At 32.4% G+C, this 27999-nt stretch overlaps 1 protein-coding gene across 1 annotated transcript in view; it reads right to left on the bottom strand.

Moving 5' to 3' along the window:
- The window catches only part of NKAIN2 (sodium/potassium transporting ATPase interacting 2), a 1364766-nt gene that overhangs the window by 629459 nt on the left and 707308 nt on the right, over positions 1 to 27999 (bottom strand). The window contains exon 4 of the mRNA XM_007484504.3: positions 6153 to 6233. Coding sequence (XP_007484566.1) covers positions 6153 to 6233 — 81 coding nt within the window. The remainder of the gene's footprint in view (positions 1 to 6152; positions 6234 to 27999) is intronic.

The following is a 27999-nucleotide window of genomic DNA, read 5'->3' as shown; positions in this document are numbered from 1 at the left end:
TATGGGAGTGAGTGTGATGAGAAACTCTGATTCAAACACTGTTCCCAGAACATAGAATCATGAAATAGGCACCTGATGGAGCCACAAGATGAAATAGGGGCAGGGTCTAGTAATAATGATGCTACAACAAGCACCTGTGGTAACTTGGGATGATATGTTCAAGGTTAAATCATAACTTCTCTGAGGGTTCAAATAGGGCTGAAAGGGGAAAAATTGGGAGCAAACACAGAGAAAGGAAAGGAGAGTGATAAAATGTGATTCTGATAAGAGAGAAGCCCATAAAATGGTGATTAGAGAGATAGTAAAACTCAACACTTGCCCTCCAATTGGCTGATCACATACTCCTTTGAGTTGTTTGTATTTTTGGATATCACTGGTGTGGTGAGTAGAAGTGGTTCAACAGGGACAGTCAAAGTGAATACTTCAAAATATTTATTATTATACTTCTCTCCATATTCATCATACAGAAGTTTCTCAAACACATATTATTTCAAATGAAAAACATTCTCACACATACAATCCCTGTCTACTCTACCAACTCTACCAACAAATGCAAGTCATATAAAAAAAAAAGGTAGCTTGGGAGTGATAGAAGAAAACCTTTTTTTTTTTCATCGTACATCCTACATATCATCATTATATATAGTTTCTGCATTCTCATTTCATGCTTTCATATATCTGCATTACTTTCCATTCACCATTGATTGTTTGATCACTTCTAGCATTATATTTCTTTAAGGAATATGAGGCAGACACAGCAACTAAAGAATTAAATGTTATAATCTTACCTTTGTCAACCCTTTAAAGCGGGAAAAAGAAAAACACATAAAACTTTGCCCTTTAGAGTTATCCTTTAAATTGTTTGTTAAAAGAAAATGATTAAATTTTCATGGACTCTGCTAAAACCAGCTTTGGGTTGTAAAATGAAAGACACAACAGATGTTATTAACTATTTCTTTGCCAAAGGCCATTACTAACCAGGATGTCTTATAAGACACTTTATGCTTTTGCAGCTAAACTATTTCATATCTTTAAGATTTAGAGGTTGCTTTCAGCAGCAAATCCTTACCTTGACTTTCTCTGTTTGAGGATATGGGTATTGAAATCATTGTAGTTCTGCCACCAATTGGAGTAGAGAGAATGTAACTATTCATATAAAATTTTGATGCAATCATTTTCCCTTTACTTAAACTAAACTGGCCCTCCCAGGGCTTACTAGCTCATCTCACGGAGCCAATATGGATACATATCTGCTCTACATTCTTTTTCAGGTGATTATTCAAAAAAGGAAAATATCATTAAAACTCATTCTACTGTGGAATTCCTTTGAACAAAATGGATTATGGGGGGACAGCAGAGATGTATAAATTAGGTCAGAATTCATCTTTGGTAGGCTGTGTGGGCTTTTCCTGTGTGGAAGCAAAATGTGAGCTTTAAGAAGCAATCCTGTCTGTTCTTTTTGAGCCGCCTGAACAATTTCCTTTCATTGGTCATGGTACCTTGCTGAAAGGCTTGCCTGACAGGCAGGGGTGTAGGGGCTAATGGTGAGGCAAAGGATCAGAGAAATGCCATAAAGAAAGATGACTCTGAAGCAAGACATGCTGTGCCCGTATATGATCCCAATCATAAAACCATATGTCCACAGGAGCTTTAGTTGTTCCTAATACCATCATTCCCCCCACTCCTAGGCATTTTCCACTTTTTTCTTTGTTGGCATTGAAGTAAAACAAATCCTACTGATTTTAGATGCATATGGAGCCTGCTTTAAAAAAAAATCAGTGATTGTTGTAGAAAGAACCAGCTTGGTCTCTATCATGCATCCTTACCTCCCCTGACCACTGGCAAAGACCCCAATCAGCTCTGCAGTGATGCTGAGTGGTAATCTGTTATTTCCTCCAGTCCTTTAAGCAGGTGATAATCTCACGGTACTAAAAATGTCAAAGTCTTTACAGGTTCTTTTGGCTATAATAAGAAGCAGTTGTAAACCCATCTCATGGCCTGTGTCCCTTATAGCTAATTTCAAGAAGTTTAAAACGCTTAGGGATGATTTACATGCTAATATAAATCACTTGGTGACTTTAAATGATTTGATATTAATAGAAAATGAACTAAATAGCAAAAAGCACTAAAGAAAGACTTTTTATTTGCAGGATGAGTCACTTCACTCTATTATGAAGCAAAAAAAAATATTTATTTCCCAAATTCTTTCTACCACCACCACAAGAATGTCCATCTTCATGCATGCACACATAAATGCATATATTTGAGGCATTTGTTATAAAAACATAATTTCATCAATCAGTTCTATGAATACACTGTGCTAATATGTCCCTTGAGGTTCAGAACTTCCTAGAAAATTCTTGGTGGAAAATATAGACTAATATTTTGCTTTCCACAAAGTTATTAGTTTTTTGGTATTTTGAGTCTATCTGGTTCAATGCATTTTAAGGTCTTGCATGTTTTGCTTAATAGGAATAAATATCCAGGTGCATTACCACAGTTCTGTTAACATATTTTTCTTTTATTTCTTAAACAAACATGGAAAGAGTCATGATCTGTGTGTATGTGTACATATATAATGGGGATTATGATTTTATTATTACCCTTCCATTGCCATTTTCCCATCATCCATGTACTTAAGTATATTAGAGTTTTTTTATTAAGGTAATAATAAAATGTAAATAAATATGAGAGGGAGCATTGTATGACACAGAGAGAGCTAACCTTGGAGTATGGACAACCTTGATTTAAATTCTGTCTTTGACACCTGCTAGCTATGTGAATTTAATCAGTGCATTTAACTCTTCAGTGAACCAGCTAACTTTCTGAAAGTACAATTTATAGACAAAATGCCAGTCTTAGTTTGGAGATGAAATTTCCTTATTAGGAGTTACCTACCCTAAATAAATCAAAGTCCAGGACCATATGGTTATTATCTCAGGACTAATGGAACTCTTTTGGAAAAAGCTAATGACTTAATAGGTAACACTATGATACATATTTCCACTATGGAAGTTCCTAATGACTTTTTACTGTCACGGCTGTGCTGTTTTGGCAGAACCATACCCATGAAGAAATAAGAGAATCATAGATTTATTGCTGGAAGGAGACTGAGATATTATCTAGTCCTATTTCATCATTTTAAAGATGTCAAGTGACTTATGCAAGATCACACATGATAGAATCATTAGAATTTGAAACTACATCCTCTTAATACAAATCAAATTTTCTTTCCATTTAACTATGCCACACAGGTTAAATATCAAAGTATATATGTTATAGAATTACTTGATATATGAAGAAGATGCGGTCTATGTCACTGGAGGAAGTACAAAAATCCTTGAAATGATGTCTATTTAAAGACATTCAACATTTACCATACATACACCAGCTTTGGATTGGAACAAATTTGTACAAGAATGTTGTTTGGACTATTTCTACTTGCAGTCTAGAAGATGTTTTAGACTACCTTCTGATCATCTGTTGATCACTATCTGCCTTAACTTTAGAATATGGCAAACAATGCCATTCTTAAATTATTTAAATGATTATACAAAGTAGAGTTTCTAAGTTTTTGATAACAAATGAAGAAAAAGATTAAAGATGCTACTAATTTGGTAGACAACTTTTTTCTTATTAAATTAATTTTTTATTACATAGAGTTTTTTTTACTATTTTATAACATGCCTTCCACTTATTTTCTCTCTATCTTGAAAGAGTTAGGTAGATGGCACAGTGGATAGAGAGCAAAAGCTGGAGTCAAAAAGACCTAGATTCAAATCCAGCCCCAGTTGTAAGACCCTGAGTAAGTCAGAACATTTCTATCTATCTATCTATCTATCTATCTATCTATCTATCTATCTATCTATCTATCTGTCTGTCTGTCTGTCTGTCTGTCTGTCTCTCTGTCTGTCTGTCTATCTATCTATCCATCTATATAGATATATGTGTATATATGTATACATATCTATACATATATCCATTAAAGTAGTAAGTGGGCAAATCTGTCTTAAACACAGGTAATTTCTAGCTACTTGATATAAGGCAACACAGAGGTCTAACTATATACTAAATGTTCATGTTACAAGTTATTTTTCTGTTGGTTATGGTAGGGGGCAGGTTTTTCAGTCCTAATACTATTTTCCTTCTTTATTTCTTTTCCTTTTTAAATAAATTCCTCATCTCAGTAAATTCCAAACTAAAGACTCAGAAATGGCAAATGCCTCTATAGAACTCAGATTCTCAAGGATTTAGGATCTCCCTCCAGCCATGGAGATCATAGTCCATCAATGACTACCCAACCTGTATAACACTTGGCTCCCACAATTTCACACAGTTCATCCCCACCCAGTGTTCTGAAGCCTTCCTATTATGACACCACTAGGAACCAGTAGAACATTTTAGTTATCTGACTATTATTTTTATCTGCTGAAACCAGGAGCAGAAAATTAATAAATATATTCATTGTTTCATTTTTCCTCTTCTACTTAAAAAGTTAGTTATTTTTGTAGTTGTTCAAAAGATTATCCTAATCAAATGATAATCAGCATAAAAATATTTAAGTTTGAAAAATCTATTTTGTGCATGGTAAGGTAGAAAAAGTACACAATAGTTCTTGTGATACAAATTCAAATTGGAAAGTTGCCACCAACTACCACTCTGGTCTTAGATTTCAATTCTCTGGGCCTCACTTTACCCATTTGTGAAGTGAAAAGGATGGACTAGAATTTATAGGTGAGAAATTCATCACTTGAAAAATGCCTTAGGTTAGTCCAAACCCAGTTAAAATGGAATTGAGAAATGTTTAACAAGACAAAAAACAGATATTACTAATTTGTGGTTTTCTAAATCAATTTGTGCCCCACAGGGATCTATCTTTTTTCTTAGTTTGACACCACTGGATTTCTAAAGTTCCTTCAACTTCTAACATATTATAAATCTTTACCTTCTTATGTTAACATTAACATTTTGTCTGAGACAAATAATAAAAAAAAGTAAAGCCAATAGGCTTTCAAAATATTTTTCAGAATGTTAATCTTTATTAGAGTAAAAATTTTAAGTCCCACAAGTCTGAATTTTAGAGTAGGTTGTTCATCCTAAAAACTTTGATACATTTTATAACTAAAATGTATCTTAGAAAACCTATGTTCTTATTACCACTTTTTTAAGATAAGGGCACTGAGGTCCAGGCAAAATATCTTATGCAAGATAAAACAACTATTTAGTAACAAAGTCAGGATTAAAATATGAAGAATACAAGCTACTATTTAAGAATTGTCTTTCCAAGATTCTTTTAATAAGAAGAGCAAAAAGCCTACCTTGCCCTAAAGCATTCAATTTGACTAATCTGGCAAAATATGTATACAAAATATTATATTCAAAATATGATATTTACATCATTTATGTTGACAGTAATATTCAACAGAAATTCTAATACTGTAGATGAACACAGAAGCTTATATTTCATTATCACTTAATAAGGGGGGGGGTTAATTGCCAGATATAACTATTCTTACAATTACAAAACAGAATTCTGAAACCCAGAGGGAACAACCTTATATCCATAAGGAATATTAAGATTTCTCATATTATATGTACAAAATGGGAAGTTAGCTTTATCAGGCATGAGTTGGAGACAATAAAAATGTCTTTCAGATAGTATTTTCAAACAATATTTGGCTTTTTAATTTTATTTATGTTCTTATTTATATAGTAAACAGTCTAATTTAGGTGACAATTCATTTACCTATGACAACTTGTAATATAATTGTTCCATTATGGTATAAAAAAAGAGCAAAAGGAAAGATAAATTATGTCAAGGAAGACTTTCAGACATGAGTTGCAAAAAATAAGACACCATTCTTTTGCCCAAATCTTTAATTATTCAAAACATTTGTATAAATTTTTATTGAACAAGGATGGTAAAAATTAATATCAGTACCATTTTACTTAAAAAGTATTATCTGTGACATACCTATAAACCTTTAATTAAAGAACTTTCAAAGTTATCGAAAATATATGATACATTGGAAGTAAACACTGGACTAGGCTCATCTATCTAAAGACAGGAGAGGCTCATAAAGAAAGTTTACTTTTGGGAATTGGCTGCTAACTCACTGCTGATGATTGAAATAAGTTAGATAGTAAATTACCTTGGAGAGATCTCCAGCCTCCAAGTAGAAGCAGATAACAAAAACGTTCCATGTAACCCAGAGGACTAGCCAGACAGCATACTGTTGAGATGAGAGAAAAATATTTTATTAAGATAACCAATACTTGATTCATTTTTTAAAATTAACAACATAAAGTTTAAGTAGAGCTTCAGCTAAATGCAGAACCTTCAGAAAGTCAGCATATTATTAACCACAGAGGAAAATAAAAAACAATATACTATATCACTGTTTAAAAATAAAATAATATATTCCAAATAATCACATGGGCAATTACACACTAAGAAGTTAATATGATAGTATTCAGATAGAAAGTTCCTTTAAGTTTGGGAATTCTTAGAGTCTCCATTAAAATAGTAGGGAAATGTATACCAAAATTTCAGTTCTTAAAATTTTGTTTTTTTTTTTACAAAGGGGTGATCATTTTCAGTTCAACAATATTATTTTACTATTGATCTATTGTAACCAAATATCAACATGTTACCATGCATCTTTAGCATAAGTGTTTCACTTTCATTCACTGTAATGGAAGGTTAAATCCATATCTTTTACTACGAAATTAAATACTAGGGTAAGTAAAAGATATATTGTAAGAACATTTGGAAGGAATTGTTTAAAAAATATAAAATGTCACCTATATTTTGTCAATGGTAGTTATTCTCTCTTGGAATTAAAGGAAATGTCTACAAACAATGCCAGTCTTTATTGAAATATCATCTATTCCAACTCTACAGTATTCTATTATTCTCAAATTCCAACCCTCTTGCCTAACCTAATTCCCAGACTATTCCTGCAACACTCTTATTCATAACTTTGCAAAATATGTACTTTAAAAATTCCTGTCTTCAACATCAATTATGCAGTGACTTCAGCAAGCCAATCTTTCTATTCCTCCCTAGTTGATTTACTATTTCACTACTCACATTCTTTTTATTATCACTTTTTTATTGTTTTCCAGATTGCATGTAAATACAATTTTTAAGATTTGTTTTTTGATATTTTGTAGTTTATATGTCAATTTGCATTCAGACTTCCTTCTTTTGAGCTGAGCCACAGACTCTTGCAAACCTATCCCCTCTTTGAAATTCCCCCTTTATATTTCCTTCAACTAAATAACTTGACTCAATTTTAGGTAGAGAAGAGGCCATTTGATATGAGTTCCTTTTTTATATTTTCTTCAATATAAAACAACTTGACATCACACTATCACTTTTGTTCCAGATTCTTGCAAAAAACATGGTCCTTTTTGCCCATTTCCATTCTTTGAAATGTGCTGTTGATACCATCTGTCTTCTTCAATAAGTTGCAACCTCAACCATCTACTCTCAATTTTCACACCTTTCATCCCTCTCTTGCTACTTGCTCCTTCCTTTTTCTCAACCAAACTCCATGAAAAAGCTACTATGCTGAGTCTTCCCTTCTCTTCTCACTCATTGCTCAAACTTTTGTATTATAATTTCCAGCCTCAAATGAAAGTGCTCTATCCAGTTATAGATGATTTTTTGTTGCCAAATCTGGTCTTTCTAATTGCTCTTTCTTCTTATTTTTCTTTAATTTTGATTTTTTTCCAGATTACATGTCAAAACATTTTTAATAATCATTTTCTGACATTTTGCATTCATGTTCACTCCCTCTTTTCCTTCCTCCAAACTCCCCAAGATGACAGGTAAAATGATATAGTTTGTACATGTGTTATTAAATAAATATTTCTATTTGTCAAAATGTGAAAGAAGACAAATCTCACACTAGAGAAAAATTCATGGAGAAAATAAAACAAAATGAAGAATGGAATGCTTCAATTGGCATTAAGACTTTGTCAATTCCTTTTCTGTTGGTCAATAAACTTTTTTTCTGTCATGAGCCCTTTGGAGTTGCCCTGGATCCTTTCACTAAGGAGTTGCCCTGGATCCTTTCACTGATGTTAAGTCATCTATAGTTGAACTTTATTGTTGTTACCGTTTATAACATTCTCCTGGTTTCCACTCATTTCACTTTGTATTGCCTCATATAAGTAATTATTCATCCTCATTGACCTTATCATATTCTTTAATAGTGTGGACCACATTCTATCCTTCTCTACTCTACTCTTTCCTCCACTCTATCCCCTCCCTCTCTGTGATCTTGCTATCTACAATGGGCATATGGGAGAAATTTTCAAGTGACAACAAAAATGACTCACAAGTCTATATATCCTGTCCCATGTTCTATTGAGTTTTACTCCTATATCATCAATTATCTATCAGATATTTAAAATTAGATGTCCTGGACACAGAGTAACTTCAAAATAACTAAAACTAAACTCATCTTCACCTTAAACTCTCTCCTCTTCCAGTTTCAAGCTCAGGTACCACCTTTTCCCCACCATGAGCATTTTTATGGACATCTAACTCTTTCTTACTCCACCTAATGATTTAATGGGGAAAAAAACACAGATGTTTCTACTTTCTACCATCAGTATATCTCTTACAAATAAGCATTCTTTTCTACTGCCAATACAACTAATTTCTTACTTTATGCCTTCATCATTCACTTAGATTATTGCAAGTCTCTTCATTTGCTTCCTTGCCTCAAAAATCTACCAATCTATATCATCCTAAACACTGTGGTCAAAATAATTTTCCTTAACTGTAGTTATGATCATGGTGCTTTTCTACTTAGATAACTTAACAATACCTTAACAGGTGAAGAAAATGTTGTATTAATCTATGAGTTGAATTTTTCTAATGATCAAATCCAATGACTTCTTTTTTTCCTCCAGGATCCTTTAATTCATTCATTTTATTATTAAATACCTAATATAGGGACAGTGCTAAATGCTGGGGATACAAAAAGAAGCCAAAGACTATCTATTCACTCAGGGAATTTGTAATCTATAGGCACTATTGTTTAGTTTTTAAAAACTTTTCTAACATATTCTCATTCTATCTTTCCAGACTCTTTTGACATTAGACCCCATTCATACAAATTGTGATCTTGCCAAATTGGCCTTCCCTCTTTTCTCACCAATCAATATTACATCTCCCATCTCCATACATCTATACTATCAATTCCCCCTTACTTGGACTGCAAACCTTTCTCATTTTCACCTCATAAAATCCTTCTTCTTCTTTAAGACACATATCAGGCACCATATTCCACATGGAACAGTTTCTGATCACCTAATTATCTCCCTCCTAAGCTATCATATATCTAATTATTTTGTACTTATACCATATATAGTTAGATAAGTTTTCATTTTCATTACAATAATAACTCCTTGTCAGTTGGGATTATTGAATTTTATATTTATATTACTAATGCCTAGAAATCCCTTTTCCCAATTAGCAAATATTTGTTGATTAAATAAAACACTGTGGTTCTACTGAAATAATGGGGAATGTTATGTAAAATTCTAAGTCATAAAATATCTTGATAAATATCATACTACTTTAAAAGATGTAGAAATTTATATCTAAATTGACCCCATGAGATACTGCATAGATGAGGCAAACACACAATTACATGCAAAATAATTTATTTAGTACTCATACTAGTATGAACCAATTTATGAGAGGACACTGCATATTATGTCACGTAATCTAATCATCTGGATTCTGAGCAGAATATTTATCTATGAAATGTTTTATCATATCTTCCTTAAGTACCTCTAATTCATTCACTGAACCAGTATTTATTACTTGCTAATGTTGTGGCAAGACATAATGCTGGATACAAATTAGTAGTAATATCTTATATTTTCATAGTGATTCATCATTTTCATCATACATAACTTTTTTCAAATTACTTAAACATTCACATAGAGAAAAGAAGGTTGAATTGGAGTTTGAGAGACCTGAGTTGAGATTCCACTCTGACATTTTATTAGATCTATAAAATTGCACAGTTAAATTCTTTCTTTATCTCATCTAACTCTACTTTTCTAGTTCCACCTTCTGGATTCTATACCAGGAAATTATTTTTCTTTTCATTCCTCATAGAATATTCTATACCTCTATTTCATCACTTTTTCACTTAATTGACCCGTGTTTGGAATTCATTCCTGATTTTAAACCATTTCATATAATCCCTAATTTCCTTAGAGAACCTACCTAACTACTCTTTCAAAGTAATGTTTTTGTGATCCTTTATCTATTAGGACTTCCCCTCTTAAAAATATATTTATTGTCTCTATACTTTGATGTGTACATATTTACTTCTAACAAATTACTTCTTAAATTAAGGGACTATTTGAATTATGTCCAAGGTGATTAGGACAATGTAAGCACATGTTATACACTTAGTAAATGCTTGCTGACTGATGATAAAGAAGTTAAGTCTATATTGTCTTCTGTTTTATAATAGCCTCAAAGGAGGAATTATCTCCTTGATTTAGCAAGCTTGTCTTATACCCAAACATAAGCCTATAAAAATAAAGACTACATTATTACAACATATTCAGAAGGAGTAGTTACATCTAATTTTCTATCCATTATAACCCCCTATACCTTCTTTCTTCATTTTCCTGTTTTTTAACTTTTTTGAATTCTGCTTTGCTCTTGTTTTTCTAAGGTTCATTATCTGGTATTTATCTAAATTAAATCTTATCCAGTTGACTCAAGGCCAATTGTATAAATGCTGAAAATCAGCTGTACTACTCTTTAATACGTTCTGTGAGCAAATTTTGTTAATGTGCCCTACAGTTCATTTTCTCTTTACAATCATTATCATCATTATTTACAGTCTAAATTTTCCCTCAACACACTGACTCCTGTTCAATGCCCACTGATATTTAATGGCATCCCATTGATAATTATTCAGGTTGGAGATTATTGGAAGTGATAGCTATCTCACAGAGATATTACTATTGGTCTTTCCCAGTGAGATAATATATTACTCATCTTGCCAAAAGATTTCTGAACTCTGATTCTTATTATTTTGTTAAATTATTTGTTTTTGTAAATCTAATTTTCATTCAGATTTTTATTATGGAAAATCTCCATTCCTTTCCATGATAACTTCAGTAGGATTTAAAGACCAGAATAAATAATAGGATTCTTTATCATATTGATTGTTGCCAAGTGGATCATTCAGAATCAAATGAGTCATTGTTTACCCAATCCATTGTTACTGCTAAAGCACTGAAAATAATCAAATGATGAAAATATGTGTTTGATTGACTTGTTTGCCTTTTTTATTCTCAAATCCTTATGTTGTCTGAAGATTTCTATATATGAACATACATAGGTGTGTATATTTACATGCATACTGAGATCAGAAGAGTTGTAATTCATTTTATTTCACAATTCTAAAGGAAAAAATCATTTTACCTTGCTGAACAAAAAGGTCATAAATTCTTTTAAAAAGTAAGTACAACCTTACTTCAACTCAATTCACTTTTCTAGATACCTTCTGCATTCTATGGACAAATCAAAAAATGACTTTCTTTGCCATTATTCACAAACTATTTTCTGCCTTCTATCTCTACACTCACCATCACCCAAATGTGAAATTCATGTCCAAGTATGAAGATGGAACTATTGTAAACCAGTTGCGTTTCCATGGGTAAATCATTTAAACATTTGAGTATAAATTTCATCACTTCTAAAAAAGATGATGTTTTTGTTCTCTTCTTTCTCAAAAAATCCTACAATTTCCCACAATGTAAACTTCTCTTGGAAACTGAGGAGTGAATTCTGTTGCAATGCTTCATGCTTCTTTGATTTTTGATAAACTTCTTGATTCCTGATAACAACTTATTTTCATACCATTCAATTCAATAGTTGTTTGACAACCCTCTTTAAATAGGCAAGTAATTATGATATGAAAGAGACAAAGACACAGAGAAAGAGACACAGAGACAGAGAAGAGACAAAGGGAGAGACAGAGAGAAAGGGAAATGCATTTGAGAAAATTTAAACTTAAAAAGGTTAAGATTTATTAAAAAAAATCAGTGATAGACAATGGTTCTGGTGGCCTGGAGATATATAAAGCAGAATCAAATGGTCTATCACATCAATCACAAAAACTAAAACTGACTTTTCTCACGGTTTCATTTAGTAAAATGTAACAAATAGATAAGCCATTGAGGATATAGCAAGGTGAGATATGCAATACCTGTTAATAAGATTTTTTTACAGGATTGATAGGATTTTTAAGTGGTTTATTGAACAGAAATATGAGAATAAATACCACTGCTTAAGACAAAAGAACCTTTCATCTCATTTCTATAGAATTTTCAGCATATTTCTGCTTCTCCAATTCACAGCTCTATGAAATCAATTTTAGCAAAATAGACTGTCATTCACTTTCAGAATCGAGGTGGAGAATCCTGCATTCATTGTGATGAAGATTAAAATAGGCAATTGATCTGGCTCCTGAATTGATTGTTCTCTTCCCTTTTTTAGTTATGGTGTAAGGGTCAGGGATATGAAGGGTTTGGGGAAAAACAACACACACACACACACATATATATATATATGTATATATATATATATATATATATAGAGAGAGAGAGAGAGAGAGAGAGAGTATGCTCACATCAAGGGAAAATATATTTTAAAATTCCATTCCCTGCCATTTTTTGTATAACAATAAGTTTGCTAAAAAAGAAAGTCATCAATGTGGAAAGATTAAGTAATATGTTTTTTAAAGTATTTCATCTGCTGCCTTCCAATTCTGCCTCCTTATTAACTCGAATTTCATCAAATTTGACAAATATGAAAGTGATATTCTAAGGATTTTTAAAGCATTTTTCACAGCTTTCCTCTTCCTTTACCATATTTCCTATAAAATCCACCAAAAAATGTAATTTGGGGTTTTTGCTTAAGATTACCAACCTTAGAGAGTTAAAATTTTTATTATTAAATTTCATTGTTAGAAAGAGGGAGTGGCACTGTTTGTTTGTGTTAGATATATGTGTGTGTATGTGTGAAAGCTGATTTTCCAATAACATAATAAAGAAACTTAGCTAAGCAATCAGCATTTATCAAACATATATTGAGAGGAAATAAAATCTGAAGAACCACTTATAATAATCCCTTTCCCTTCTAAAAGAAATTCATTGCTTCATTCTGGTGAGGAGGTGGTCTTGTATTTTTGAAGGTTATTTTAGCAGATTACATATTCTGACATTCTGGCTAAAAATGACTCTTCTTCATCTTCTGTGGAAATGCCTCAATGGGTTTACAATTTTCTGTCTCCCAAATAGGTAGCACAGAGAAATGCTCATATTTTTGTGGGCTTACTTTATATCATACAGTTGTTATGTGTTAACTGTGTTAAAGTTGTCATTTGTTTTGACTAGTTTTTGGTTGATTCTCTGGAATATTCTAGCTATAGTACCCTATCATCTGCAAGCAGTGATACTTTTATTTCCTTGTTACATAATTTCTTCATTTCATTCTCATCTTATTGCTGTAGCTAGCATTTCCAGTACAATATTGAATAGTATTGGTGATAATGGACGTCCTTGTTTCACTCCTGATCTTATTGGTAAGATTTCTAGTTTATCCTATTATATATATTTGTTGATAATTTTATATAGATGGTATTTATCATTTGAAGGAATGTTCCATTTATTCTAGTATTCTCTAGTAATTTTCAAAAAGAATGGATACTGTATTTTGTCAAAAGTTTGTTCATGATTATTGAAATATCATATGGTTTCTGTTGCTTTTGTTATTGATATGGTCAATTATGTTGATAGTTTTCCTAATATTGAACCGTAGCTGAATTCCTGGTGTAAAACCTACCTGGCAAAATATGTGATCCTCATGATATGTTGCTGTAATCTTTTTGCTAGTATGTTGTTTAAATTTTTTGCATTCATTAGGGATATTGGTCTATAGTTTTCTTTCTGTTTCTGTTTTTCCTGGTTTAGGGATCAGCACTCTACTCATATCAAAGAAGGAATTTGATAGAGTTCCTTACTTAACTATTTTTCTGAGTAATTTATGTAGTATTGGAGTTAACTATTTTAAATGTTTGGTAGAATTAACTTATGTGCTCTTCTGGTCTTGGGTCTTTTTTCTTAGAGAGTTCATTGATAAGTTGTTCAATTTCTTTTTCTGAACTGGGATTAAGAATTTTATTTCTTCTGCTAATCCAGGCAATTTATATTTCCATAAATATTAATATATTTCATTTCAATTATCAGATATACTGGTATATAATTAGGCAAAATAATTCCTGACAATTACTTTTAAGTTCCTCTTCATTGGTTTTGATCTCTACCCTTCCAATACTAGTAATTTGGTATTCTTATTTATTTTTTATCAAACTAATCAATGTTTTCTCTATTGTATTGATTTTTTTCATAAAATTAGCTCCTTGTCTTATTTGTTAAATATTTTTTCCTATTTCCAAAACTATTAATGCTTTTTTTTATTTTAAGAATTTCTAATTCATAGTTTTATTGAATGTGGGATTAAATTGTTCTGTTTCTAGTTTTGATTTGTTTTTTCGCAACTGCAATTTATTGTTCTACCATTTTCAGCCTTATTTATGTAAACATTTTGTGATATAAATTGTGCCCTAAGTACTGTTATAAGTGCTTCACAAATTTTTGGTAAGTTGTTTCCTTGTCGTCATTCTCTTCAATGAAACAATGATTGTTTCTATGATTTGTTCTTTGAACTACTCATTCTTCAGAATGAGGTTATATAGTTTCATATTAATTATTAGTCTTTTTGCAACCTTCTGTTGAGTATAATTTTTATAGCACTATGGTCTGAAATGATAGATTTAATATTTTTATTTTTCTACTTTTGGTTGTGAGGCTTTTATGATCAATTTTAATGGTACCTTTAAAATTAATAGAAAAATAAATGCATTTATAATAAATAACTTTAAATTAATTGTAAATTTATTGACTAATGCTTAACAGACATCCTGACTTTGAATTCAGCTTCAGACACTTACTAGCTGTGTGATCTTCGGCAAGTTATTTAATCTATATTTGCCTCAGTTTACTTAATTATAAAATGAGATTATGATAATAGTACCTGCTTCCTAGAGTCATTGTAACAATTGCATAAATTTGTATAACATTTAATATAATGTCTAGTACAAAGTACGTGCTATATAAATCCATATGTTGTGTCTTGGATTTGAGCATAGGTTTCTAATAATTTAACCATTTTTCCTTACATGGGCTAAGCCTTTAACCAAAGGATTGGGGGGAAATAAATAAATAAGATATGGCCTCTGCCATAGAAATACAACACCTAAAGGAGTAGAAATACAACACCTAAAGGAAGATGCAATACTATGCAATATTCAGCAAGCAACTTTTTCATCAATATATGCCATAATTAATGATAGAGGATTTTGAAGTAGTAAGGTAGAGAATGGGAAAAAAAAAGATTGTCCCTGTGCCATTAGTAGAAGATTCCTTTCTTCTCTCCCTTGGTTGTGAAAGTAAATGTTGATGTTATGGAGAAATATTTTGGAATTTCAACACATGACTTAAGTCTGTGGTTTATCCACTAACACTTTTGAACTCAACCTATAAACTGTGAGTGAAAAGGTAGAATTTTTTTTATTAAAATGAGAATATGTTCAATATAACCATTCACTTGAGATTAAGAAATGGAACTTGGAGTTAGCAAGTAGCATGAGTGATGTATTTTTTATTTGAAATGAAATGACAGGGAAGAAAAAGTCAAACTTTCAGACTTTGATTTGGGAGAAATATCAGAGGTTACTTGGTCCAATAACCACATTTTACAGATAAGGAAACTGAGATCCAAAGAGATTGAGTTGCCTGAGGTCACAAAGGTGAGAAATATTATTAGCTTGTATCTTACCAAAAGAGTTCATTTCCCTGTCTAAAATTCACTGTGCAAGTAGCTGAGACTTGTGACTTGGTTTCCAATGACTTCCTATACAACATTACACCAGTATGGTTTAATAAATGATGGATGGCTAAGGAATCAAATTGAAGTAGTAAAATCACATATATGAATCATCAGCATCTGAAATCCTCTTCATTTCTGTTTTAAAACAAGAGAGCTTTCTGATATCAGTATTGCTCCAGCACCATTTCCACTCCCTGTTCTTTGGGCAAGGGTCTCAGAATACCTTAAATAAGTTAAAGTTTATGGCCTATCTAAGAACTATTGTATCCCTAATGCCCTCTGTCCCATTTTCAATCTCTCTGCCATTATCACTACAGGAACAGAAGGGGATCAAATGAGATTGGGGGGGTTTGAATTTTTCTTGTTCTCTGGGTTGCAGTAACCATCCACCAGCCCACACTTGATGAGCCTCCTCATCATGAGTCAGACTGATATTCAGATAACAGATGTCCATTTTTATTGAAATGTGTGCTTATGTGTTGTTTATTGTTAATATTATTTAATTTTGATGGAGGTAAGTTTGTTTATGGGACTTCTAGAGCAGCAATTATTGGAAGACTATTAACACAGATATTTTAGATTTAAAAATACTTTTCTCATAAGGACCTTGTGAGGTAGGGAGTACTGAGTAGATCTTGATGTTTTCAGGGAACATTAGGTATAATAAACATGTGCTAGCAAATTAGAAAAAAGTGACAGACCCCTGGGTTGTCCTAAGTCAAGCTTAAGCTACCGTTGGTACATGTGAGATGCAGGAAAGTGATGTAAAAACCATCTATATATTTTGTGTCATTTCCTCTCTTCAGTCTCTTTCAGTGGAGAAGTGGTTATGGCATCAGCTTGCTGAGCATTTTGGCATCTTGGTGTGGTGGCAGCTATTGTCCAGGGTTGGCGGTGAGTTTTCCTTGATACTATATTGGGAGAAGCTTAGTAGCCTAGTTCAGGTGAGACATCTTCACTGAGCTCTCTCAGAGTTTAGGCTGATTCTTTTCTCCTTTACCTTCCAAACCACTATCCTCTTAGAAAAGCCTCTAATGTTCTTCAAAGACTTCGTGGCAGAGGTCTTTTAACTCCCCCTGGCACAGGCCAGGCTGGAAAAATCCTATACCCTCTTTCTCTCTCTTCTCCTTAATTCCTTCCCTTTATAGTAATTAAAATCACCATACGTTTCCAAACTGACTTGGGTATTTTATTTGGGATTTTCTCTGGTGACCAAATTAATTTAGATTAGGTCACACACACAGGCCACAACCCTAAAATTAACCTTACACCTAGGCCTCTGAACTCCTACCAATGGATTTATGTCAAGGAAACATGAAATGCACAAATTCTTTTAAGAATTAAAAATAAATATCCAGAAAGTAATGGAATGATATGTAATAAGAATAAGCATGCTGCAGCATACAACCAATCAGGATATCCAAAGAAGAAAAATAAAAGATGGCATCGAGGAAATATATGTCAGGGTGACATGTGGTGAGGAGGATGGAACAATAGTAAAAATGTCCCTTTGCTAACTTAGTGACATCAGGAAAAAGTAAGTAATGCCTCCAATATGTTGGATGAATCCATTGTGGCACACATATAAGAATGTATGGCCAAGAATTACACAAAATGGGCAAGCAACAAAGAGATATAAACTGCCTTTTTGAAGGGTACTCTCAAATTGATAAAATCTCAGATCTATTTTTACTTATGATTCAGTTCTCTTTACCTCCTTTGTCTTTTCCCTTCCCTCCTGATCTTCTTATTTACCCTCCTCATTCTCGTTTTCACCTATAACCTTATTACTACAGAACAATCTCTGGCCTAAGAACCCACTAATCCAACTAATTATTTCAAGAGACATCCTAACATAGCTCTACACTACTTAAGATTTGATTCTCTTGGATTCTTTTTCTCCTCTTTTCAGTTAACCACATTGCCTCCACAAGGGTATCTTTTATCCCTCTTTCTGGCTCCTTTTTATATGTTATCTTCCTCTTTTAGAACCCAAACTTGTTGAGAATCAAGATTATCTTGCTTACTTGGACTTGTATTTCTCTAACTAAGAAAAGTGCTAGAATAATAAATAATAATAATAAAATGTCCTGCCTTGGACTTTTTATGTACTCATATCTTTTCATGAAACACCTTTTCAACAGCTAAAGATCAAGTATTTACTGTTTTTTTTAATTTTGATTTTGAATTAGAAAAAGTCTTAAGCTGACAGTGAAGGTCTCTGAATGTCTACTTTATGTAGTCTACTCACACAACAATAACTTTTTATCTTAAATTTAGATATAATAAATATCTACTATGTTGGTTAAGTTGATATTTCAGTAAAAATGTTATACTTAAAGTATTTCCCCAGTCATTGAAGGAGGGAAAGTTGCATTTAGTGACCTGCTAATTTATATATACTTAAGTGTAAACCTTGCTAAAAATTATACTTTTACAGTTTTAGTTTAATCTCTTTATCACTCTGAAATTAATTAGAATGATATACCTATATATAGTGATATTTGTCTAATATGATTATCTATTTAGATTGCCATGTAGATATATGGAAATGATATTTTTTAAATTTAGAATTATTTGTGTCATGATTTCTTACATGGGTTCATGATCTTACTTTTTAATATTAACATTAAAATAAGTATGTATCTCTTGGTGTGTGTTTATATATTCAGAAGGATTCTTTATTCCTATATTCTGAGCCTCATTCTCTTCTCTCCTACAAAAAAACCTTCTTCTGAATTATACCAAAAATTATATTTGAGAGCTCTGTACCTAAATATTTTTGAATGAATTGTGACTTCAATTATCTTCAAACTGAGATTGAGTCCCACTTCCTACCAGTAGTAATTTGAGTTTTCTGTTCTAGTGCATCTCTGATCTCTGAGTGACAATCAGAAATGCACCCTTTTTGGCCTATATACTTGAAGTAATCTTTTTTGGAAACTCTTTCTCAGGGTCCCTCTGGCACTGCCTATTCTATGAACCAAATTGGAAATGTATTTTTGGAAGTTTGTCTCTTTCTCTCTTTTCTGAGAGCTTGAGGGAGTTATATCCTATTATACAGAATTATCACTGACCCCCCAGGCCCCCAAGCTAACTCACATAAAGTTACAGTAGCCATTGTTCAATAAGGTTAAAACCTTGACAAGCTCACCCCTAAATATTTCCAAGTTGATGAAATTGTCTGAAACTGATAACACCTCATGAGATACACAACCCCAGGGCAGATTCATGATTGTTCAGAGTCTGTGTTCAATAACAGAAGGAAAAAATTCTGGTGAAAACACTTATCTCGATAACTGACCAGACCTTTTTAGTGTATTAAGAGACTGAAATTTCATTTCAAAATACACAAGGAAAATGGGGCCTCTAATTCCTAAACAGCACGACTCTCATAACTTAAGCCTATAAATATTAGACACCACAGATTCTTTGAAAATTCAGACAGGAAAAATAATTACTCATCTCATATCTGCCAGTTCTATATTTCATTTTTTTCTATATATAACCTCAGTAGGTATGTATGCAATATTCACTCACAAATGGGAGTGGTTGAAAGATTGTGGGATTATAATAGTCAAAAAGAATGAATAAATTGGTATCAGTGATTGAGTTTGAATTATAGCTCTCATTTATAGTGAATTTGTAACAAATAATGTCATTTAGCCTTAATATTTCCTCTTTTGGATGGTTTTTAATCTGTTGAAGCCCATCAGGAATGAATCACCCTATTCCCTTCTGGGTGGCATGGATTTCCAAATTAGTAGTATTTCATGAAAGACTAAATATTATTCAGAGTCCCTGTTTATTAAGTACAAATGGTTCCAAAAACATAAATAAATAAAATCCAACAACAACAACTGTATCTTTATAGGAGATAGATTCTCATATTAGACACTATGGTATTTCAGCTAGTTTAAAGACTATCCAATTATTACTTTCTCAGTTTGCTTAATTGTTTAGCAAGTACTTGTTCCTATGTCCAAATAAAAGCCAAAAAATTCACTGGAGTATCATATATAAAGAGGTATATGCTTCTTTTTTCAATACTCTTTGGGGCTGCTCAGTTTTGAAAGGCTCTTTGGGACCAAAATTTTTTAAGTTCAGTGTTTTAAAATAAAATTGATATTGTTGCTGCTCCTCATATTTCCCCTTCCCATAATTTATTAAATAGAAGTTGCTTTATGATTTTTAATTTATCAGACGTTATCCTATTAGAATAATCACACAAAGCCTATAAGGTGCTTCTTTTTTTTTCTTCATTCACATAATACTTTATTTATCCCCCTCTAATGTGTTTGTGGAAAATTCCATAGCATTAGTGAGGTGCCTTATTATCTGTCTAGAATATAAAATTCATGGGATCAGAGATAACCTCAAGTCCCAGTGCATATTTATTCTTTTTTAAAATTTCATTTAATAAGTTAATTTAGAATATTTTTCTATGGTTACAAGATTCATGTTCTTTCTCTAGTCTCCCACCAATCCCCTCCCATAGCCGGCACACAGTTCCACTGGGTTTTAGATGTGACATTGATCAAGACCTATTTCCATGTTGATGATGTTTGAACTAGGGTGATCATTTAGATTCTACTTCCCCACTCATATCCCCATCAACCCATGTGATTAAAGTTGCTTTTCTTCTATGTTTATACTACCACAGTTCTTCCTCTGAATGTGAATAGTGTTCTTTCTCATAAGTCCCTCTGAATTGTTCTGGATCATTGCATTGCTACTAATAGAGAAGGACATTACATTTGATTGTACCACAGTGTATCAATTTCTGTGTACAATGTTCTACTGGTTCTGCTCCTTTCACTCTATTTTTCCTGGAGGTCATTCCAGTTCACATGAAATAACTCCAGTTCATTATTCCCTTGAGCACAATAGTATTCCATCACCAACATATCCCACAATTTGTTCAGTCATTCCCCAATTGGAGGGCATCCCCTCACTTTTCAATTTTTTTGCCACCAAAAACAGTGTGGCTATGAATATTCTTGTACAAGTCTTTTTCCTTAGTATCTCTTTGGGGTACAAATCCAGCAGTGCTATGGCTGGATCAAACGGCAGAAGTCTTTTAGTCCCTTTGGGCATAGTTCCAAATTGCCCTCCAGAATGGTTGGATCAATTCACAACTCCACCAGCAATGAATTAATGTCCAAATCCCCTCCAGCATTCATTCCTTTTCATTGCTGTTAGCCAATCTGCTAGATGTGAAGTGATACCTCATAGTTGTTTTGATTTGCATCTCTCTGATTATAAGAGATTTGGAACACTTTCCCATGGACTTATTAGTAGTTTTGATTCCTTTATCTGAAAATTGCCTATTCATGTACATTGCCCATTTATCAATTGGGGAATGGGTTGATTTTTTGTACAATTGATTTTGCTCTTTATAAATTTGAGTAATTAGTCCTTTGTCATAGGGTTTTGTTATAAAGATTGTTTTCTAATTTGTTGTTTCTCTTCTAATTTTGTTTGCATTGGTTTTGTTTGTACAAAACCTTTTAAATTTAATATAATCAAAATTATTCATTTTACATTTTGTAATTTTTTCTAAATCTTGATTGGTCTTAAAATTTTTCCTTTCCCAAAGATCTGACGTGTATACTATTCTGTGTTCAACTAATTTGCTTATAGTTTCCTTCCTTATATTCAAGTCATTCATCAATTCTGAGTTTATCTAGGTGTAGGGTATGAGATGTTTATCTAAACCTAATGTTTCCCATAATGTTTTCCAATTTTCTCAGCAGTTTTTTGTCAAATAGTGGATTTTTGTCCCCAAAGGTGGGATCCTTGGGTTTATCATAAAGTGTCTTGCTGAGGTCAGTTATGACAGGTCTATTCCACTGATCCTCCCTCCTGTCAATTAACCAGTATCATATTGTTTTGATGACCACTGCTTTATAGTACATTTTGATATCTGGTACTGCTAGGCCACCTTCCTTCACATTTTTTTTTCATAATTTTCCTTGATATTCTTGATATTTTGTTCTTCCAAATGATCTTTGTTATGTTTTTTTTTTCCTAATTCAGTAAAAATGTTTCTTAGTATCTTGATGGGTATGGCACTAAATAAGGAAATTAGTTTGGGTAGTATTGTCATTTTTATTATGTTGGCTTGTCTTACCAATGAGCAATTAATGTGTTTTTAGTGTTTTAGATCTTGTTTTAATTGTGTGGAAAGTGTTTTGTAATTGTGTTCATATAGTTCTTGTGTTTGTCTTGGCAGGTAGATTCCTAACTATTATATATTTTCTAGGGTGGTTTTAAATGAGATTTCTCTTTTTAACTCTTGCTACTTAGATGTGTTGGAATTATATAGAAATATATGATGATTTATGTGGATTCATTTTGTATCCTACAACTTTGATAAAGTTGTTGATTATTTCCACTAACTTTTTAGTTGATTCTCTAGGATTCTTTAAGTAGACCATCAAATCACCTGCAAAGAGTGATAGCTTGGTCTTCTCATGGCCTATTTTAATACCTTTAATTTCCTTTTCTTCTCTAAATGCTACTGCTAGTGTTTCTAGTACAATGTTAAATAATAGAGGTGATAATGGGCATCCTTGTTTCACTTCTGATCCTATGGGGAAAGCTTTCAGTTTATCCCAATTAAAGATGATACTTGCTGATGGTTTTAGATATATACTGTTTATTATTCTTAGGAAAGACCCTTCTATTCCTATACTTTATAGTGTTTTCTATAGGAATGAGTGTTATTTTTTGTCAATGGCTTTTTCTGTATCTATTGAGATAATCATGTGCTTTGTGTGTGTATGTGTGTGTTTGTTTGTTTGTTTGTTTGTTTTTTGGTTTGCTTGTTGATATGGTCAAGTATGTGGATGCTTTCCCTAATATTGAGACATCATTACATTCCTGATATAAATACCTCCTGATCATAATGAATAATCCTCATGATCACTTCCTGAAGTTTTTTTTTGCTAGCATTCTATTTAAGATTTTTGCATCTATTTTCATTAAAGAGATTGGTGTATAGTTTTCTTTCTCTGTTTTTGACCTGCCTGGCTTTGGAATCAGTACCACATTTGTGTCATAAAAGGAATTTGGTAGAACTCCTTCTTTTCAAATTATTTGAAATAGTTTGTATATTATTGGGATTAGTTGTTCTTTGAAAGTTTGATAGAATTCATTTGTGAATTTATCAGATACTAGGGATTTTTTCTTAGGGAGTTATTTAATTACTTGTTCAATTTCTTTTTTCTGATATGGAATTATTTAAGTATTCTATTTCTTCTTCTGTTAATCTAGGCAATTTACATTTTTGTAAATATTCATTCATATCACCCAGATTGCCATATATTGTCATATAACGGGGCAAAATAGTTTTTTAATGATTGTCTTAATTTCCTGTTCTTTAGAGGTGAGGTCACCCTTTTCATCTTGCATACTGTTAATTTGATTTTCTTCTTGCCTTTTTTATTAGATTGACCATTACTTTGTCTATTTTGTTTGTTTTTTCAAAATACCAGCTTCTAGTCTAATGTATTAATTCAATAGTTTTTTTACTTTTGTTTTTATTAATTTCTCCTTTAATTTTTAGGATCTCTCATTTAGTTATCATTTGGAGATTTCTAATTTGTTCACTTTCAAGATTTTTAATTTGCAAGCCCAATTCATCGACCTCTGCCCTTCTTAATTTGTTACTATATGAACTCAAAGATATAAATTTTCCCCTGAGTACTGCTTTGGCTGCTTCCCATAGATTTTGAAAAGATGTCTAATCATTGTCATTTTCTTCAGTGAAATTATTAATTGTTTCTATGATTTGTTCTTTAACTGGTTTTGGAGGAATTTTTATTATTTAATTTCCAATTAATTTTTAATTTGGCTCTCCATGTACCCTTACTAATTCTTATTTCTCCTCTTTTGTACTTGTTTGCCATGTTTTTATGCCCTAGTAAATGGTCAGTCTTTGTGAATGTACTATGTGCTCCTGAAAAGAAGGAGTTTTCCTTTTTGTCCCTATTTATTCTTCTCCACGTATCTACTAACTCTAATTTTTCTAAGATTTCATTCACTTCATTTACCTCTTTCTTTTTGATTTTTTGATTTGATTTATCTAGATCAAATAGAGGAAGGTTCAGGTCTACCACTAGTATAGTTTTATTATCTATCTCCTCTTTCAACTCCACTGGTTTCTCCTGTAGAAATTTGAAAGCTATACTAATTATTTTGCTATACTTATGCTATATGCTATACTAATTATATAAATATTAGTGCATATAAGTTCAAAACTGATATTTCCTCATTGTCTATACTGCCTTTTATTGGGAGGTAATTACCTTCTGTATCTCTTTTAATCAGATCTATTTTTACTTTGGCTTTGCCAGATATCATAATTGCAACTCCTGCCTTCTTTTTCTCATTTAAAGCCCAATATATTTTACTCTAGCCTTTGACCTTGATCCTTTGTGTCTACCTGCCTCATTTGTGTTTCTTGTAGGCAACATATGGTCATATGGTAGGTTTTTTATTTCTAATCCACTCTGCTATTTGCTTTCATTTTATGGATTCATTCATCCCATTCATATTCAGAGTTATGATTGCCACCTCTCTATTCCCCAACATTTTGTTATCCTTTTCTAGTTCTGCCTTTTCTTCTTGTGCTATTTCCTCTTAAACCAATGGTTTTCTTTTAATTAGTCTCCCTAATCCCTACCCTTATTTTACTTTCCTTTCTGTCCCCTCCCTTTTTGTTCCCTTCTTATTATTTTTAGGAACTATTAAATTCCCTACTCCCTCTGTTTCCTTCCCTTTTTGTACTCCCCATCCCACTTCCCCCTTAGATTTTTTCCCTTTTCACTTTCCCTCCAGGGAAAGGTAGAATTCTATACCCCAAGGGGTGTAGATGCTCTTCCCTATCAGAATTGATTCCACTGAGAGTAATGTTTACATATTACCTATCAGCACTCTCTTCCTCTCCTTCTTTTAATAATATTCTTCTCCTCCCCTTCCCATATGCCTCTTTGTGTGATATACACTGTCCTATTTGTCTTATTCCTTCAAGTATCTCTTGGTGCCATTTTCTATTCCCCTCCCCCTTTTCTTTTTTTTTTTACATATTATATTAGACCAATTATTACCCCAATCTCTACCTATTAATGATTTTTCTAATTACTATAATAGTGAATATAATTTTGGAGAGGTACAAATAACATTTTTTCTACATATGAATATAAGAAATTTGATCTTATTAAAGCCCTTAGAGAAGAAAATTTAAATAAAACCAATTTTTTCTTTCCTCTTTTTGTTATTTACCTTTTCATGTTTCTCTTGATTTTTGTGTTTGGATATCAAAATTTTTCACTTAGTTTTGGTCTTTTCTTTACAAATACTTGGAAATCTACTATTTTGTCAAATGTCCATACTTTCCCCTGGAAGTATATGGTCAGTTTTGATAGGTAGGTGATCTTTGATTGAAGACCCAATTTTCTTGCCTTTCTGAATATCATATTCCATGCCATGTGGTCCTTTAGTTTGGAAGCTGTCAGATCTTGTGTAATCCTGACACGTGCTTCTTGATATCTGAATTGTCTCTTTCTAACTTCTTACAAAATTTTCTCCTTAGTTTGAAAGCTCTTGAATTTGGCAATTGAATTCCTGGGTGTTGTCTTTTGAGTATTTAGTGTAGAGAGAGTTCTATGAACTCTTTCAATATATATTTTACCCTCTTGGTCAAGAATATCAGGGCAGTTTTCTTGGGTAATTTCTTGTAAAATAATGTCAAGATTTCTGTTTATTTGTGGGTTTTCATGTAGACCAATGACTCTCGAATTGTCTCTTCTAGACTGGTTTTCATGATCAGTCATTTTCTCAGTTAGATATTTTATGTTTCCTTCTATTTTGTTAGTCCTTTGACTTTGCTTTATTAATTCTTGCTTTTTTTGTGAGATCATTGGCGTCCAACTGCCCAATCCTAGTCTTTAAAGCCTGGTTTTCCAGTATAATCTTTTTGGTTTTCTGCTATAACCTTTTGATTTTCCTTTTTGTCTTGGTCTATCCTGCTTTTCCTGACTTCAAGCTGTTTAATGGTGTTCTCCAATTTATGTATCATTTCATTTGATTTCTAGGCTTCTTTTTCTAATTAATAGTTCCTGTTTTTTAGTTATTTTCTTTATAAACTATTTCCAACTTTTCTTGCCAAAATTCCTCCATTTTTCTCAAAATATCATATTTAAATTCTTCAAGAGTTTGTGGCCATTTTCCAGGGTTTTTGGAAGGTTTGGATGCATTTAATTATTTGTTGTCCTCTGCTGTTTCCTCTATAGTCTGGATTTTTTCTCCATAAAATTTATTCAGGGTCAAAGCCTTCTTCCTGATCTTTTTAGTGATTGAAAATTGCATTGTCTATGCATTGTTTGCCATTGTTAATATGGCTTTTTCCTTCCCTTTTCAGTCAGGAGTCTGAGTGAGGAGAGCAGATTCTCTGTGCATGGTATTAAGGAGAGTAGTTTTTGCCTAAGGTCACCTCTAGAGTCCCAATGATTTTTACTCTGTGCCCTCCCTCTCTGTGCTACCTCTGAGCCCAAGGTCTGTGCTCTTTGGCTTACTGGGGTCTCAGGTCTAGCTGCCTTTAGGCATAGATCTTTAGTGATCTTAGTCAGCTGAGAAGGATCTTGAGGTGTCCCTCACTTGCCTGCTGAGACCATAGCTCCATAGGTCAGGTGGGGGAGGGTTGATCAGCTCAAGTTTTTATGGGAGCTATTTCACCTCTTTATAGTGTGGAAATGCCCAAACCCCACTTACCTTCAGTGCTGTGCCCTACTGTGGAGACCATTCATTCATTTGAATTTGTTTTTTTTTTGGCCTTTTGAGGTAGTCTATATTGGTAGGTGATGAGGAGAAGAAGAGTCCTGTGTCTGACCTGTGGCCATGTTAACACAGAAGTCCCCTGCTTCTTCTTTAACAGATAGAAGAAAGGATGATGGAACATTTCATATTCTTCCTAAGCATTATGCTTACATTATAGAATTTTTAAACAACCTTCTTCTAAAAGAAAACATGATTAGGAAACCTAAAAGACAATTTTGTATTTAACTTTTAAGAACTAGCAGATATTCAAACTGTCTACCCAGAAAAGAAGAGTGTGCAATTTATTGTAAAGTAGACTTGAACCAATAGCAAGGATAAAACTCAAGAAAGAAAAAAAAATAAAAGGATTAATGGAAAGTATAATAGTAGATAATTTTAAAAGAAAAATTAATGAACTAAAAGGGAAGGAAAACAATAATAAAATCTAATTCCTCTCAGGGTCCTTTTTGAGCATATTCAGGTTATATTCCAATCCCTGCCACCATTCACTTTGAAATTGTCAGCATAACACAATTTCCTAGCTTTTTTTTACCATTTAGATGGCTTCCTTTAAAGACTGTAGACTGATGCCACTTCTCCCCTCTATACATAATGGACAGGACAGACACATATCAATATTTCATTTGATATCTGTCTTCTTGGTTGGATAGTATCAATATTAAAATGTTAGTCATGTCATATCTGATAAAGACTGTTTTTAATCCTGGTAACATGGTCAAAAGATTTATAACAAGCACATAAAAAGAGTGAAACCAAAGTAGTTGAACATGGTATATGTTTTATGCATATATGTTCAAGCCTAAATGTTATTAAGATTATTATGAGAAACAAAATATCATTTCTACAAGCAAAGCTCTTTGTAGGATTTATGTGGGCTTGAGTACTGTAGACTATACTCAAGTGAAAGAGACACTCTAAAAGTCACTCAGTCCAGTACAGACAGTGACTTTGTATGGACAGTACAGATAGACAGATCTTTGTCTCTGATTAACCAATCCCCTATAGACTTATTTCATTTATTATACTGGCCATCCTAATAAGTGAATTATTATTAAAAATTTGAAGCATTGATAATCCTGTGTTTTAAAGACCAAAAATTCTTCAACTCTTTAAGAATGAAATAACACTTGAAAAAATTGAAATACCACAGG

Source organism: Monodelphis domestica, chromosome 2 (genome assembly GCF_027887165.1).
Source record: "Monodelphis domestica isolate mMonDom1 chromosome 2, mMonDom1.pri, whole genome shotgun sequence".
NCBI lineage: Eukaryota > Metazoa > Chordata > Mammalia > Didelphimorphia > Didelphidae > Monodelphis > Monodelphis domestica.
The sequence above is the reverse complement of the archived record's forward strand: the minus strand, read 5'-3'. Positions and strand labels throughout refer to the sequence as shown.